Raw genomic sequence first — 14,515 nt, forward strand, 5'->3', positions numbered from 1 at the left:
AGGTGGTTTATGTCTTTGGTGACTTAGTGAATTGTTCAAGGCGTAAATGAAATTATTTGATAAAATGGGATGGGTTCTGATTTATTGTTTGCTGTGCTGTTAGACGGTAGGAAGTCATTGGCTAGTTTTTGTTAGCTGACTTGCTTGCAGATGGCATTACCACTGTCTTACCACTTCAGACAGTATAACATCATTAGACAGGAGATGCACCGGAAGAAGATCAGAAAGTATGGATCAGGCTTTGTGATGTGTTTGTTCAGTCTTCCTCTGTATTAAACATTATATATCTACAAGGCATATTACTGGGCTGGGAGCAGGGTAATCCTGGGGCACCTGAGGAGGGACAAGTCAGTGAGAGGTGTCATTTGGTTTATAATTTCTGTCTTGAACTCTTGGTACAGATGGAAATGTCATTACAGATGCAGGAGCATTCAGTGCCCATGTAGCTGTAGAAGGAAAACCTGAGGGTATTGTCAGCTCTCTTGCTGGTTCTGTTCTCTTGCAGACCCCTATGACCAGGCTGTCATAGCAGCAGATGAAGTGAAGGAGGAGGAGCCGGAACCGTTCCAGAAGATTGGTCCAAGTATGAGTTATCCTACAGCTTCAAATGTGAAAGAGAAAGCACAAGCGTTTCAAATCGGGCATTAGCTGGAGAACCTCTAGGAGAACCAGACAACACTGCATTCACAGAGGTGGTGGCACCTCAGGGGTGCTACTTTCAGCACGGGTTAGGGCTTGTGTAGGGTCAGATGAATTCCAACAGTAACAGCCTTGGCGCTATGAAACACAGCTTGAGAGAGCAGCTGTGGCTGCCCCATCCCTGGCAGTGTTCGAGGCCAGGTTGGACACAGGGGCTTGGAGCAGCCTGCTCAAGTGGAAGGTGTCCCTGCCCATGGCACGGGGTTGGCACTGGGAGAGCTTTGAGGTCCCTCTAACCCAAACCAGGCTGGGATTCTATGATAATCTCCTGTAGCTTGTTCAGTTGTACTGGACCTTTGTGCATGGTCCATCACTCTGGACGCTTCCTTTGCTGGGGAAAAGGATGTGTGAATTACAGGGCAGATAAGCTCCAAGTGCATGAGGAATATGCTCCAGTTTTTATCACCTGGCCAGTTCCTGTGTGATAACTCAGGCATTAGTTGTGTGAGAGGTTGCTGCACTCCTTTCTGATCTTTGTTTCATCTTTACAGAAACTGGCAATTACACCTGTGAATTCTGTGGCAAGCAGTACAAATACTACACTCCCTACCAAGAGCACGTGGCACTGCATGCACCTATTAGTGAGTATCCTGATGGAGATCTATTCATGACAGCCTGTGATTTACAGGGGTTGGCGGTGAGCACAAGGATTACAGGAGAGGGTAATGTCAGTCCTGTGGGTCCTTCCACTGGAGCTGTGGGGTTGCAACTGGTAGGACATAGGGCATGTGCAGACCAAGGGCACTGGGAAACTGAACTGGAACCTCCTCAGAGGGATGCTGTTACTCTTAGGTGTGTAACATCACTGTATTTTACCTAAGTCTGTGCAATTTTGCACATGTTCTTTGGGGGGTTGAGATTTTAGTTTGTTACGTAACTGAAGTGCTGCACAACGTTTTTAGAGTCCCTTAAATAATCCCGGAACATGCTGGGGGAAGAACATCTTTCCTATGAGCTGCTGAGAAATTATTGCAGTGATTTAAAAATCGGTTTTCAGCATCATGTAGATTGCCTTGACAGCTTGTTATCCCAGGCAATAAAATATGTATTTCAGGGAGCTGAGCAAAAGGCAGTTCTGAGCACACTGCACAGCACCTCAACCTGCGCTCTGGAGGGACACTGCATTCTGCACTCCCCACACACAGGGGAGCTTTTAATGAGCTAATAAGTCCAATTCAGTGCAAAATTTTAGTAGAATAGTTGAAATTCTTACTCCTTGCTTGGTTTGGATGCTTTGAAAGTGTGCAGGGAAGTTCTTTACTCCTGAACTTCATGCTTCTTTCACAGCACTGGCCAGCATGACTGCTCTTGGCAGCACTTTGGCTGATGCTGAGAATGGATGAGCTGAGCTCATGAGCTTAATGGGTTTCTGTAGCTGCTCATCCACAGCCAGCAGAGGGAACATGTGCTACTCTCTCACCAAATTCAGCTTTAGTTAGGTTTTTAAATTATTATAATAAAGTAGCTTTGGGTTTAGACATACACAGAAATCAATTTGGAACATAGTCAACTAGACTATCACTTCTAAGCTGGGTCAAGGCTTGGTGGCTCTCAACAGCTCCCATTCAGGTTCTCTGGACCATAGAGATGGACCAAGATCAGGGTAGAAGGTGTAGGGCATAAAACACCTCTAGCACCATCACCACAAAGTTAGTCTTACTATCTCCCAACTGTCTGAAAGAACTAACTCAGTGCTTAGGATAGCACACGCAACAATTATTCCTAAATGTCCCTGCAACCCCAACCTCCATCTCTTAATTCCAATGTTTTCAGGTCCTTAGAAAAGCTGTTGGTGTTTGGTGATCAGCAGTAGGTAGATCTCCTAGTCTAGATGGGCCCTCAGACACTAAGGCTATGGTGTCTCTAGTCCACCGTACAGCTAGCTAAGGAGCTCTTTGCTGTAAGGGCTGTGCATTGAGTCTCCCCTCAGCAGCAGCAGATCCTTATCTTCCCAGTGCTTCCCATTTCAAGGGGATTTATCGCTGTGGATATCTCTCCACCCTCCCAACTATCTGTCGTAAGTAGTTGCAGCTTGTGGTTCCAGTCCAGGCTCTCCACAACTATTCTCTGGGAGGTGTTTACCTGAAGTGGGCCCTGCAGGTCTGCCTGCAGATACAAATGATGCTGCCCTTCTCCCTGTGCAGATTGCAGGGTCCTTATGTTCACTTTTTGAATCCTGGAAGCCAGTTTTGGAGGAGGAGGCATTCTTTCAAATGCTGAGGTTGAAGCAATTCTTTCACCATGGTTTCTGCAGTAACATTTCTGAAAGCAGAAGAAGCTACACCTGCTGCAGACTAGACCAGCAGTCACTGAGATATGCAGATGGGTTTCCAGTCCTTCCAGCAAATACCTTTACCTGTAAGGACACTTCAGATCAGGAGAATAGTAATACTTTCATAAAGTTTAACCCCTCCCCATAAACATTTATTTTTCCTTTTGTTTGGAGGGTTTTTTTTTAGCCCTTTTTTCCCTCTCCTAGTTCCCATGACCAGTAAGGTTTATGACTTACAGTGACAGGCCACTAACCCTGATGACCATAGAGCAGAGGGCATGAGGAGCTCCAGGGCAGGCTGGCAACTCCATCCTCCCACCTTTCTACTGCTCAGACTCTGCTCTTCCTATAGACCAAGGTCCTGTGAGGCAGCTGTGAACACACTGAGGTTTGAAAAGCACAACTGACCCTAGTAGTCAGAAGAAGTAAAGCTGAGGCTGTGTCTTTACCCTGGTCCTGTTCTACTGGTTATAAGGCAAATGCTGAAAAATTAGCTGTAGTGGGAATGGGTAGGAAAACATTTCAGCATTCTTAATTCAAAGTTGTAGGTCTCTCTACTTGAGTGCAAGCTTCCCTTCCGGAGCCTGTCTTTCTGGTTTTCTGTGATAATGGATAAAAAATTCCTTGAAAATGGGCTAAACCAAGGACTCACATCCTGCAGGGTCAGCAGGGCCTTGCAGGATAAGTTTCGGTCAGTGCTGCTGGATACCTGTTGTCTGGAAAAGAGCTCCGCTGTGGGGTTCCCTGGAATTGTTAATGCCAAATGTCTCCTTCAGGAGTTCCCTTTTTTTAGAGAGGAGTTTTCCTATGGTTAGAACTGGGTTATTACTCAAACAATGCATATTCTTGTGCTGTCTCTGTCAGCCTATTCAGTCTTTCTAATAAGGGTGTCAGAGGCTGTTTCCAGAAAAAGTGAGTTGCAGGCACATTCGTTGTCCCAGTTTTCGAAACACCTCTGAATGGTGGTGCACAGGGGGAAGGGTTCAGAGATCTCTCTGTCCTCCTCCAGGCTCCATCTGCTCTGTGATGGAACTGATTTAACCACATTTGCAGGTAGCTGGGCTATTGTGATTGCTCTTAAGAGGATGTGTCAACAGTGCAGAGAAAACCTGGTGTGTTTGAGATGTGGACTGGCTAGAAAAGCCATCAGCAGTAGGTTTTAGCTTGGTTCAAGTCCAGGCTCAAGAGTATGCACTCACCTCATCCTCTTCTGATAACTGCAAATAAGGCAACAGACTCCTTGACCATGGCAGTATGTGGTGAGAGCACTAAAATCTGCACAGTTATCCATGTCTGTTGCTTCCAGGATGAAAATCTAAAGGGATGGCTGGGTCCTGAGTGCACTAATAGGTCTTTATGGCCCTCACCAGCTTCACACGAGGCTTCTGCCCATATTCAAGCCCCTGTTTCAGCTCAGCTCTGGACCATCAGTCGCTGCCTGAGCTACTCTGTAGGATGTTGGTCTTGACCTCAGTCATAGACGTGCTTATTCCTGGCTGTGGATCCCACTGGTGTATACCCCAACAACCAGTAGACTGACTTCCCAGCTTAACATCAACCCTGTCTTATCACTGTGGACCTCCCTGAGGGTTGCTGCTGTATGTCTGGACCACCAGGGCTGATCCTGCCATTGGCCTGTGGATTGACTTCTCAGCTTGCCTACAGACCTGTCTCATTGCCATAAACTGACCCTGATGATCTGGACTCTTGGTTAAACCTGGCTGTCATCTCTGGTCCTGCTTTGGTTACCTCCCAGGGGTTATGGGATGGGCCCAGCTGTCAAAGGCTCTTCCAGCCTTGAGATGGACTTGGCTCCATAGGGGACAGACAGACCTACATCCACCCTGACACCTGAGATACACAAGGAAGTTCATCAAGCCTCTCTGTTCTATTACTTTTCTTATCATGAAGGACTGGATACAATCTGTTGTTCAAAGGTACTTAAACACAGAGTTCCCTAGAGGCAGCTGCTTTGAAGGCTTTCTCTTTTACGGAAAAGGATCCTTTTGGGTAGCATGTCTAGTTTCCATACAGGTCCTGCCTAATCAAGAAAAAGCCAGATGCAGATTCCAGCTGGATGGTGTGTCTTTGCTTCCTCCATCTTAGTGAGTGAAATGTGGGAGTTCAGGTGTTTTTCTCACTCTCTGAGCCCACAGTGCCATAGCAACAGGCTCCCCTGGCAGTATTTGTTGCTATGTACAAAGAAGCACATTAAGAAAAGGTTGGAGCATGGGGGGATTTCCTGTGGAAACACCCATTTCCAGTAGCAGAGGTTTCTGCTCCGCATGTTGAATTTCAGCCCATTGTTAAGGAATCACTTTCCATCATACTCATAAAAGAGGTGTTTCTCTAGAGGTGATGGTATAATTCCATCTGAACCATCAAATGGTTCCTCACCCATCCTGACAAGATCTTTTCTGAAAAAAAAAATGGGATACGTGAATTAGTAGCCAGAAATTTTACCTGGAGAAAGCAAAGTTACTGAGCTAACCTGATACCTGTTCTGTTGTGGTGCTGCATCATGGTGGTGTGTGGATTTAGGTCTCTTTCTAGGAGACATGTTGAAATGTCAGCCAGTGCTGCTCAGTGCCACAGCTTGCCACTCACTTGAAGGTCTTACCAAAGGCAGGAAGGGCAGGACTTCAGCAGAGACTTCAGTCTCTGGGCTGACTGGAGTACGCATGCTGTAGGGTTGCCTTGATCTAATTGCTCACATATTTTAGAGAGACGTCTAATCTTGCTGCTAAGAGTGACAGAACATAGAGCAACTTCTTATGGTAATTGTTTTGATGAATTACTGCTTGTACCTTTCAGACACTGGATCCTGTCTATAACTTTGCTGGGTGAAGGAGGGCTAAATCACCATATTTCTGTCCTTGCTAGCACTTTGTGTCACCACTGTCCAGTCACTTCATAGGCAGTAACCTCTCAGTTAAGCCACAGGAGTAACTTGATGTTTCCATTGGAAGGGATGCTGCTCTTGTTCTTCAGCTGTCCTCTTGTCTTCTCAAGAAGAAGGTCTTTTCCAATCTGGTTGATTCTATTAAATTCATAGCAGCAGTTACAGGACTGTCTGACCACGGTCCTGTCTCCAGTCTTGCTGTTTAGCTGCTGATTTTGGGGCAGGAAGTTTTTGTAACCATTCAGCTACTCAGTATTTTCATGTTTGGAAGTATCTAGAATTTGGCCATTTGATCAGCCTGAGGCAGTGCGTTCCACAGTGAGGATGGCTTTTCAAAAGCAGAACAGAGGAGCTCCATGGTCATCTCTACCTGTGTTGCTTTGTCTTCAGAGGGAATTTATCATCTGATTAACTACAGACTAAAACCTTTTTTCAATGGATTATTGGCATCCTCCAGACTGGTAGAACTAATATTCTTCTGTCTGTCTTTGCATTGCTCAAGCTCTTTCTCTTCCTTGTGTCAGATGGAGCAGCCTTCTCTCAGGGGTCTGAATTGAAAGACATACTGTTTGTTTAGGTTGGGAGGAAAAAGAGGTCATTTTGGAGGTCTTCACAACATTGAGACTTTTCTTTGGACCTCAGAGAGCAGTATCTGGGCTGCAGAGGACTCACAGTGATGCTCTTTGTTTCTGACACTGAGTGGTTGGCTGATGACTACTTCTCTTGGTATGGACAGGGAATAAAGCAGCAATTGGTGGGAATGGGCTTTGTGGGAAACTAGGTGACACATAAGCAGGAAATTGTGATATCTGAGTACAGTTTTGTTTGGCAACAATTAGAGGACTATCCGTGGAGATTGAAAGGAAGTACAGAGCAAAAGCAAGCCTCCTGCCTAGTCAGCTGGCCAGAGACCAAGCAGAGAAGTGTCATGACTTAAGCTAAGAGAAAACCTAGTGCAGAATCTCCCACAGAATTACACTACCATTTACATTAAATCTCATCTTGGATCCATCTATTGCATATATTGAGTATCTGCAAGCTGCTTTGGATGTACCATCCTCAGTCTCTAGTGCTGACAGGGAAGGTGAGAGCAATTCACATTTGAGGTCTGTCGTGTCTCATGGGATTTTGGAAGTGAGCATTCAGTCCCAGCCTGGGTGACTTTTCTCCTCCCCTGTTTCAGAGCCAGGCTCTTGTGCTGCTGTGGCAGTCCAAGATGGAGAGCTGCTCCATGGGGATAAGGATTTCTGAATTACACCATATAGAATGAAGAGGAGCTCTTGTTATCCATCCAACTTCAGGAATCCTAAAATACCACTCTATAGAAATCACTGGTAGCAAGCTTGAGCTGGGGGTTATGTTTCTTAGTGATTCTTTGTGACAGGTGGTTGGAGTGGGACTTGGGTTTCAGGAGCCATATCCAAGTTTCCATGGGGGAAACCCCTGAGGAATGAAGAGGGTTGTTAGGCTGTTTCTCCAGTTTTGTAATAGGTTTTTTTTTTATCCATGTGTTCTAGATAAGGGGCTTTCCTCCTGAAGGGTTTTCATATTACTTTTGGCATTGAAAATTCCTTGTGATCCTCAATGTGCATTGCAGATACCAAAATGTAGATGCATTCAGAGAGCATATCCCAGTATTACTCAGGATTTCTCCACTTGTGACTTTTCTGGAGATGGGGGCCAAAAGTCCTTTTCTTAACTTGCAGGATGAGAACTCCACCTCCTGATTCCCTTCCATTGCAAACAGCCCACTTTCCTTTGCATTTGGTTAACAAGACAAAGAATGTACCTGGAGATCTATAGGATTTATACAAGGCTTAAGTAACAAAGTTGTGAATGTCTCCCTGTTCAGAGCTCTTGAGTATTACATTAGAAACCTGCTATCAGAATTCACTCTTACATACATTGGAATGGAGGACAGAGGAGCAGGTACACCCAGCCAGGTCATGGCAGTCAAATAGTACTCCTAGATGGATGAGGTGATGCTGCTGGAGGAGGAATGGGTTGGTCATGTGGCAGTTAAAGGTGTGGAAGGGAACTAACAGGCTTCAAGACTCTGTCCCCTCAGGTGAGTGGGGAAAAACAGTTTTGTTCTGTGGGATCGGTGGATCCACAGTCGCTACAGGTCCCGGTGCAAGGGATTCGTGAGCGTGGCTGTTAGAAAGCAAACCCTCCCAGAAGGCCCTCGAGCTGGGAGCTGACTGACTGTCTAGGCACTAGTTCTGAGTGTTCATATCCAGAGTTCTCTCGATCTCCACTCTTCGTGGCAGTGAAGACACAGGCGAGCCAAGCCAGCAAAAAAACACCGGCTTCAATAAACCGATGTTCTACCCTCCTGCACCGCACCCCCTCCGGTGTCCCACCGGCATCCCAATCCCAGATGTTCCGCGCTCCAAATTCTGGATCCCCAGGAAGCAAGGCCATCACAGGTACCAATTGCCTTTCTACCATCAGCTTTCTTAACTGCTTAGTGTCCAGTCCTGCCCTGGGTTGGCTTTTGACCCTTCCTGGACTCAGTTTGCTCCATCCATGACTGTCCCAGAAAAACTACTCTCAGAAGCAGTTGAGGGGATTAGATCCTTTGGCATGTTCTAAAGGAAATTTCCATCAGCAGTAGGTCTTTACAACCTCTTCCCAATGACAAGTTTGGGTTTTTTAAACATCATACTAACCACAAGGTACAAAAGACCCTGTTTCAAATCCTGGTGTCACAAACTGAGGAGAGTTTCCAGACAAGGACTGGTGTAATTGCTTGTCAGGGATGGGGAGTTTTGTTTCATTTCCAGCTTTGTTTGTCAATTTACTGTTTGTTTCCCTCAAGGCTGATACTGTAAGGGCTGAGCCTGTACCTGAGGAAGTAAAGTGGAGTGCAGGTGTCTTCATGGTGCTCCATTATCCATGGGAAAACACCAGGAGATAAGCTGGGCTCCAACAGCAAAATTAATGGTACAGAACCATTACAGAGGGAGTAGAAAACTCAAGTTAAGATTGATTCTTCTGTAGCTCCAGTTTCCTCTTTCCAAACAACATCAAACCTAGAAAAAAAAAGATTAAAAAATAAAGTGATGAGCACTAAAAAATAACTGTTAATAAGTAGGATGTGAGACATGGTGTTCATTTGCCCAGGCAGCGGGGAAGCACTTTTAAACATGTAGGATTGATGGATACCTGTTCCATCTCAGTGCAGAAGAAGAACAGGTTAATCAGTTGGTGTTTAAATACCCCTGAAATGTCTGGCATGGACAGATAAGAGTTACAGAGGTGGCTGTGGTGGGAGAGGCCACAGAGTGCTGAGCAGTGATGCTTTTTGTGAGATAACACACACATCCCCAGCTACTGAATGTGGCAGTGAGTGATCTTACAGCTTGTGAGTTCTGAGATTCCATATTGCTATTGCACCTCTTAAGCATGTATATGATTTTATTACTAATTCGAGGTCCATTCAGTTCAACCAAGTTAAAGCTGACAAACCTTTTTCAGTATTTACTTAAACTTGCACCAACTTCTTTCAGTTTCCTGACTCACAGAAATGGAAAAGCTGGGAACGTTCCTTGAGACAGAGGCCAGAAGAGCAGTAACTGAGAGAGTATTTTTGTAAAGGCACTTTTCCCCCCACACTTCTCTAATCAGGAAATAATCATCGATATGTTAGGTACAAACCTTGAGCTGCTCTCTTCCTGTATGGAGGAGGGAATTGCATGATGTCTGAACCTAGTAGATTGATCTTAAAACATCTAGTATTAACCTGGGGGTCCTACCCTGTCTGTCTGGTGGTGTCATTTCTGCGGTGTCTTTCAAGGCAGTGTCCTGTACCGATGCAATCTGAGCAGCTTCTTGGGTTTCTGGTACAAGTGCATTGACCATAACACCTATCAAGAAGACAGTCTCCAGAAGGTATGCCTTCCGAGTGCTGCAGTTAGAGATGCTCCACTTGGGCCTAGGTTATACCAGAGATGTGGAGCATCACTCCTTGCAGGCTTTGCACAGACACTTGGTAGAGTGGCACTTTGTACAGATAATTTTGCTTTACATGCAAAAGGTTCAGGTATGGGTGGGGAGAGAGACAACTTGTGTTAGCTGCCTTCTCCTTGTGGGAAAAACACAGTAGGATAGGGAAATGCATCCAACCAGCTTTTTCTTATTGCCAGACTTGACAACAAAAAAAAGGATAGGGGATGAGGGGGATGAGGACAAAACTGCCACGCAAACTTCGCTTCCATTTGTGACAGAAGCCAGGATTTGAACCTGGGTCTTTTGGGGGGTGGGTTGGCCAAATCCGTTTTATTGTGGTCTCTTTCCCACTGTGATTTTCTAGTAACTTAAGGCCTCTCAATCCTGTTCCTTATTTGTCAAGGGGGGTGGACTAGATAATGTTTCCAGTTCCTTTTAAGGCCTGTTTTATGTGTTTCTGGTTTAACTGATTTGATTACCAAGTTATCTTACTGTCCTTCATTATAGACAGAGTCGGGACATTGCTTGTAATGGTGAACCTATACTAAGGGACACCAGCTTGAGGAGGATGTGAAGCACCTCAGCTGTGCTGTGCAGTGACCTTTCAGGACACTGCAACCACTGCTAGGGTCAGGAACCACCTCTGCACATTGAAGGGGTCCTCCCAGTACAGTTACTGGGAAATTGCCCTGTTTTGTTGCTGCAGTGGGTGAAGCCAGTGAACTGCCAAGAGACTGGGCTGGCAGCTCACTCCTGAGGAGCCCAGGCCTGTCTGTGGGACCTGGGCAGGGATGCGGGAGTGAGGTCACTGTTGGAGAGCACAGGGGACAGGGGCTCTACTGCAGCTTTTCCAGGCATTGTGGGCAGCTCCGAGGCAGCCCTGCAGCCGCCCTTTGAATGTTTCTGGGAGGGTGTTCAGAAAGGGAGTGTGGATGACTGGACAGGGAGCACAGGGAGAGCTGGGATAATGCCTCTGTAGGTCACACACTGCATGTTGTGATGAGAACCCTAGTTCAACTGGCAGACCTGTACCAGAGGCTTTAAGGGCTGCTTATTGCCTTAAGAAAGAGTAAGATAAGGGTTGGGTTTTTTTGCAGGGGAGGAAGCCATGACCCCTCTGGTTCAGTCAGGACTGGTGTTCATGGGCTCCCTGGTGTTCATGGGCTCCCTAAGAGCCAATCCAGGCCACCTCAGCCAGAAGGCATTCAAGAAAAATACCTGTTACCCCATCAATGAATCTGGCCCATTTGCCTCCAAAACGAGGTATTTCACCTTTCTGCTGTATTCAGGGTATGTGATTGATTGTTGGCACAGGAGGATGTTTTGCCTCCTGTCTGCATGGTTCTGTGCGCACTGTTGACCAGTCACCATCCCTGCTTTGTTCTCCACCCAGCAGAAAGTGCTTTCAGCAGGAGAGTGGAAGGCAAAGCACAGAACAACTTTGAAGAAACAAACAGCAATTCTCAGAACTCCAGCGGTAAGTGCGTTCTCTCCCTCCTGCTGTTGCTTACCACGGCCCTCTCCAGAGCAGGCATCAGCTGTGGTTGGCAATCGGTGATCTGTTTGGGTACCTTCTTTAAGCTTGCAGGCTGCTAGCCTTCCTGGGGTACTGCCCTCTTCTCGCTCCTCTCCAGCTTCCTGGCACTCCAAGCATGTAAAAAAAGGTGATATTGGGGATCCTGCTCCAAAGGTCCAGGAACTTTAGCATAGATTTTTCAGGGGGAAGCAAAGATGTAGAGAAAGGGGAATATGGATGGGGACGAAGCAGTTTTTGTTCTTTGTTCATGCATCAGTGAAGTCTGTGTGAAGCAAAGCCATTTGCAACAAGCAAGAGAAAAGTTCAAGGACTCTGAGAAGAACAGCAGCTTGCATGCTACAGTGATCCTAAATGTGGCAGTTTATTTACACATCACTATAACCAGAGTCCAGCTGTTTGTGAGTTCACTACTACACAGAGGTCACAGCACACCAGATGTGTAGATGTAGAACTGAAATGTATGTTCTAGAAGGAATTAAAATTTACTTCTGGAGTTTCCTTTAGATTTTAACTCCAGGTGGTAGTAACTGAACAACCACTGGGCTGGATGAGTTTATTTAGATACACCATTTATAGAGCTTACAAGGTTTTTGTCCTGCCAATGCATCCCCCTGCCTTCAGGTGGGACACTGCCATTCTCTTATGTTCCCTAATAGGAGCATAATAGACAGACCAGATAAAATGTAATTTCAGCATCTCTATGCAGAGATAAATGATGTGCCAGCAGAAAAGGCTGGCTTCCCTCCGTTCCGCATTCAGCAATACCAAAATATGTGGTGTTCGCAATGCTACTGGCTGGGATGAACAGGTAAGGGAAGGGATTTCTCCCTGAAGCAGGTTTCACAGCATCTCTTGGTAGGGTTTATGTCTGGCTGTGAAGCAAATAAAGAGCTTTCTGAAACTATATTGCAAAGGAATGGTGTGGTATTAGAAGACCCACATGTAGTAGCAGAATGGGTGATAGTGGATGGGAAAAAAGTTGTTTATTACTAAACTACTGCGATTGTGTTTTGAGGAACAACCCTGTACTAATCCAAGCATTCACCACAATTACAGCTGTTCATTCGGGGACAGAAAAACCTAAAGAAAAGAGGTGTAAGCAGAACCCATCAGGTGAGCTTGTCTCTGTGTTTCAGGCCCTTGTACTCTTTAGTCCTGTTCCACTTCGGCAGCAGCAGTCAGGAATTGTTAGGGGCTGGCCAAGTGTCTTCAGTCAGCCCAGCCAGGCTGTTAGGCATGACAGAACTGGCTGCCAAGAGTTACCAGCCTGACTTGCTGCACTGAAGGTGGCCCCTTGCCCCTCAGAAGGTCTGCTCCTCATGTCTTGTCTTCTGTGGGTAGTATGAGTGGTTTGTCTGAAGGGTTTCAAAGCCTTTAAGTGCACATCTTCAAATGCCAGTGTACCATTTGGGTTCCTGACTCCTCTGGGGCCCTTTGAAAGCAGCAGCCTTAGATTGTTCCTTTTTTATGCCTGTCAAGCCCTGTATAGCCTACAGAGGAAGGACAGAATTACCTTCCTTCATATCAAACAGCTCATCCCTAAAGCCAAGAGAGCTGCATGTGCTAAGTTCTGCAGGAGGGAAAAGAACCTGTGTCATGGAGGGGGTCCAGGGACTACTGACAGGAAGTCAGTAGTGGCTGTATAAAAGAATCCAAGACTTTAGTCCTGTCTGAACTATCAAATGCAAACCCATCGTTGCTGTGACACATCTCACAGATCCTCCCTGCCATCTCCTCATACCAGCTCACATTGCACTCATCCTTCTGAATCTCTTTCTATCTGAACTACAACATTTAAAGCACATGAGTAAAAGCTCATAGTAAAATACAAAGGCAGAAGTTCTTACAAATGAGTTTCATCTGGTTTGCTTGTCTTATGTCATTTCTGTCTGCACCACATGTATTCTCAGTTTGATTTAGTGGCTCAGTCTGAGGCATGGCAGGGAAGTTGCAGGGTGCTCACCTGAACATCTGTTTGAGCCTGGAAGCCTGAGGAACTGGCGTAAGGTGCTCAGGACTGGTTTGAGGGGAGTTGGGCTCTGGTTGGAAGTAGTTCTTTCCTGCATTAAGCAGCTGACACACTCGAAGCCAGACTGGTGCATTGGGACGTATAAACTTCTTCCCTTTTCCATCTTCCCTTCCAATCCCACATTCTTTTTTCATTTCTCCAGCCCTGTTTTCCCCATAACTCTATCTTTGTGCCCTGCTGCTTCCTGTGTGTCCCATTCAGTGCTCTCTCCAGCTCTTGCACCAAGCCATTTCTTCTATTTCTTCATGTCCTCAGGAGTCAGTGTAAATGTTCTCATTGATCGCAGCCTGAGTGAGCATTGCCATGTCCCACTCTGAATGGCACTGGTGATTAGAGAAGCCAGGCATCTGTGTGGTTGGGTGTCCAAGCAGAGCTCTAAGTAACTTCCCTTTTGAAAAGCTGACATATCCTGATCTCTCAGTTCTTCTTTCCATGGCTGTGTTTTGGTAGTGGGACAAACTGTGACTTCATGTTCATGTGTGTGATATGAACTCTTGGGAGTTACTCTGGCTTTGTTGGCTCATCCTTTCTTGTGCTCCAGGCAGCAGATTTCACACAGGCAGGGAGGCAGCTGGTGATATGGTGGTTGAGGATGACAGAAGGACGGACACTTCATCCTCCCCACTCCCATCTGCTGCTTATCACCAGACTCCTGCTGCTGTGAAGAACAGTGCCCAGGTTTGGGGAGTAAATGTAGGTCCCAGCTGAGCAGCCCGAGAGCTATGTGGCTTGGCCTCATTAAATGGTTGATTCCCTCTGCCACTTGCTCTTTGTCAGTGTGAGTTTTGTGTCACAAGCTCAGTCACAATGATATAACAGGATTTTTTTCAGGCCACCCAGCTGGGGATATTATGCTCTTACCTTGTGTCGCCCTCCTGACTGTCAGTGTCACAGACAGCTTCATGTCTGGAGTGAGGGGGAGGACAAGCAGAGCAGCAAGGTCAGCAAGTAAAGCCGCCTAAAATAGTGTTGAATGCAATGCTGCAGGGAGCCCTAGATGGGAGTAAGACAACCAGAATGGAAAATGATGTCTCCTCCCTATGCACAGCCCCACTGCAGGTACCTGGTATCCTTACCTAAGTAACTTGGGATCTTACTGCTCATAAAACAACACTGTGGCTGTGT

The 14,515-nt window shown here is 46.2% G+C and overlaps 1 protein-coding gene across 1 annotated transcript in view; it reads left to right on the top strand.

The window, feature by feature from the left end:
• The window catches only part of ZNF618 (zinc finger protein 618), an 85,487-nt gene that overhangs the window by 49,596 nt on the left and 21,376 nt on the right, over positions 1-14,515 (top strand). The window contains exons 8-11 of the mRNA XM_034067750.1: positions 506-583; positions 1,191-1,280; positions 8,114-8,302; positions 11,218-11,301. Coding sequence (XP_033923641.1) covers positions 506-583; positions 1,191-1,280; positions 8,114-8,302; positions 11,218-11,301 — 441 coding nt within the window. The remainder of the gene's footprint in view (positions 1-505; positions 584-1,190; positions 1,281-8,113; positions 8,303-11,217; positions 11,302-14,515) is intronic.

This window comes from Melopsittacus undulatus, chromosome 11 (genome assembly GCF_012275295.1).
Source record: "Melopsittacus undulatus isolate bMelUnd1 chromosome 11, bMelUnd1.mat.Z, whole genome shotgun sequence".
NCBI lineage: Eukaryota > Metazoa > Chordata > Aves > Psittaciformes > Psittaculidae > Melopsittacus > Melopsittacus undulatus.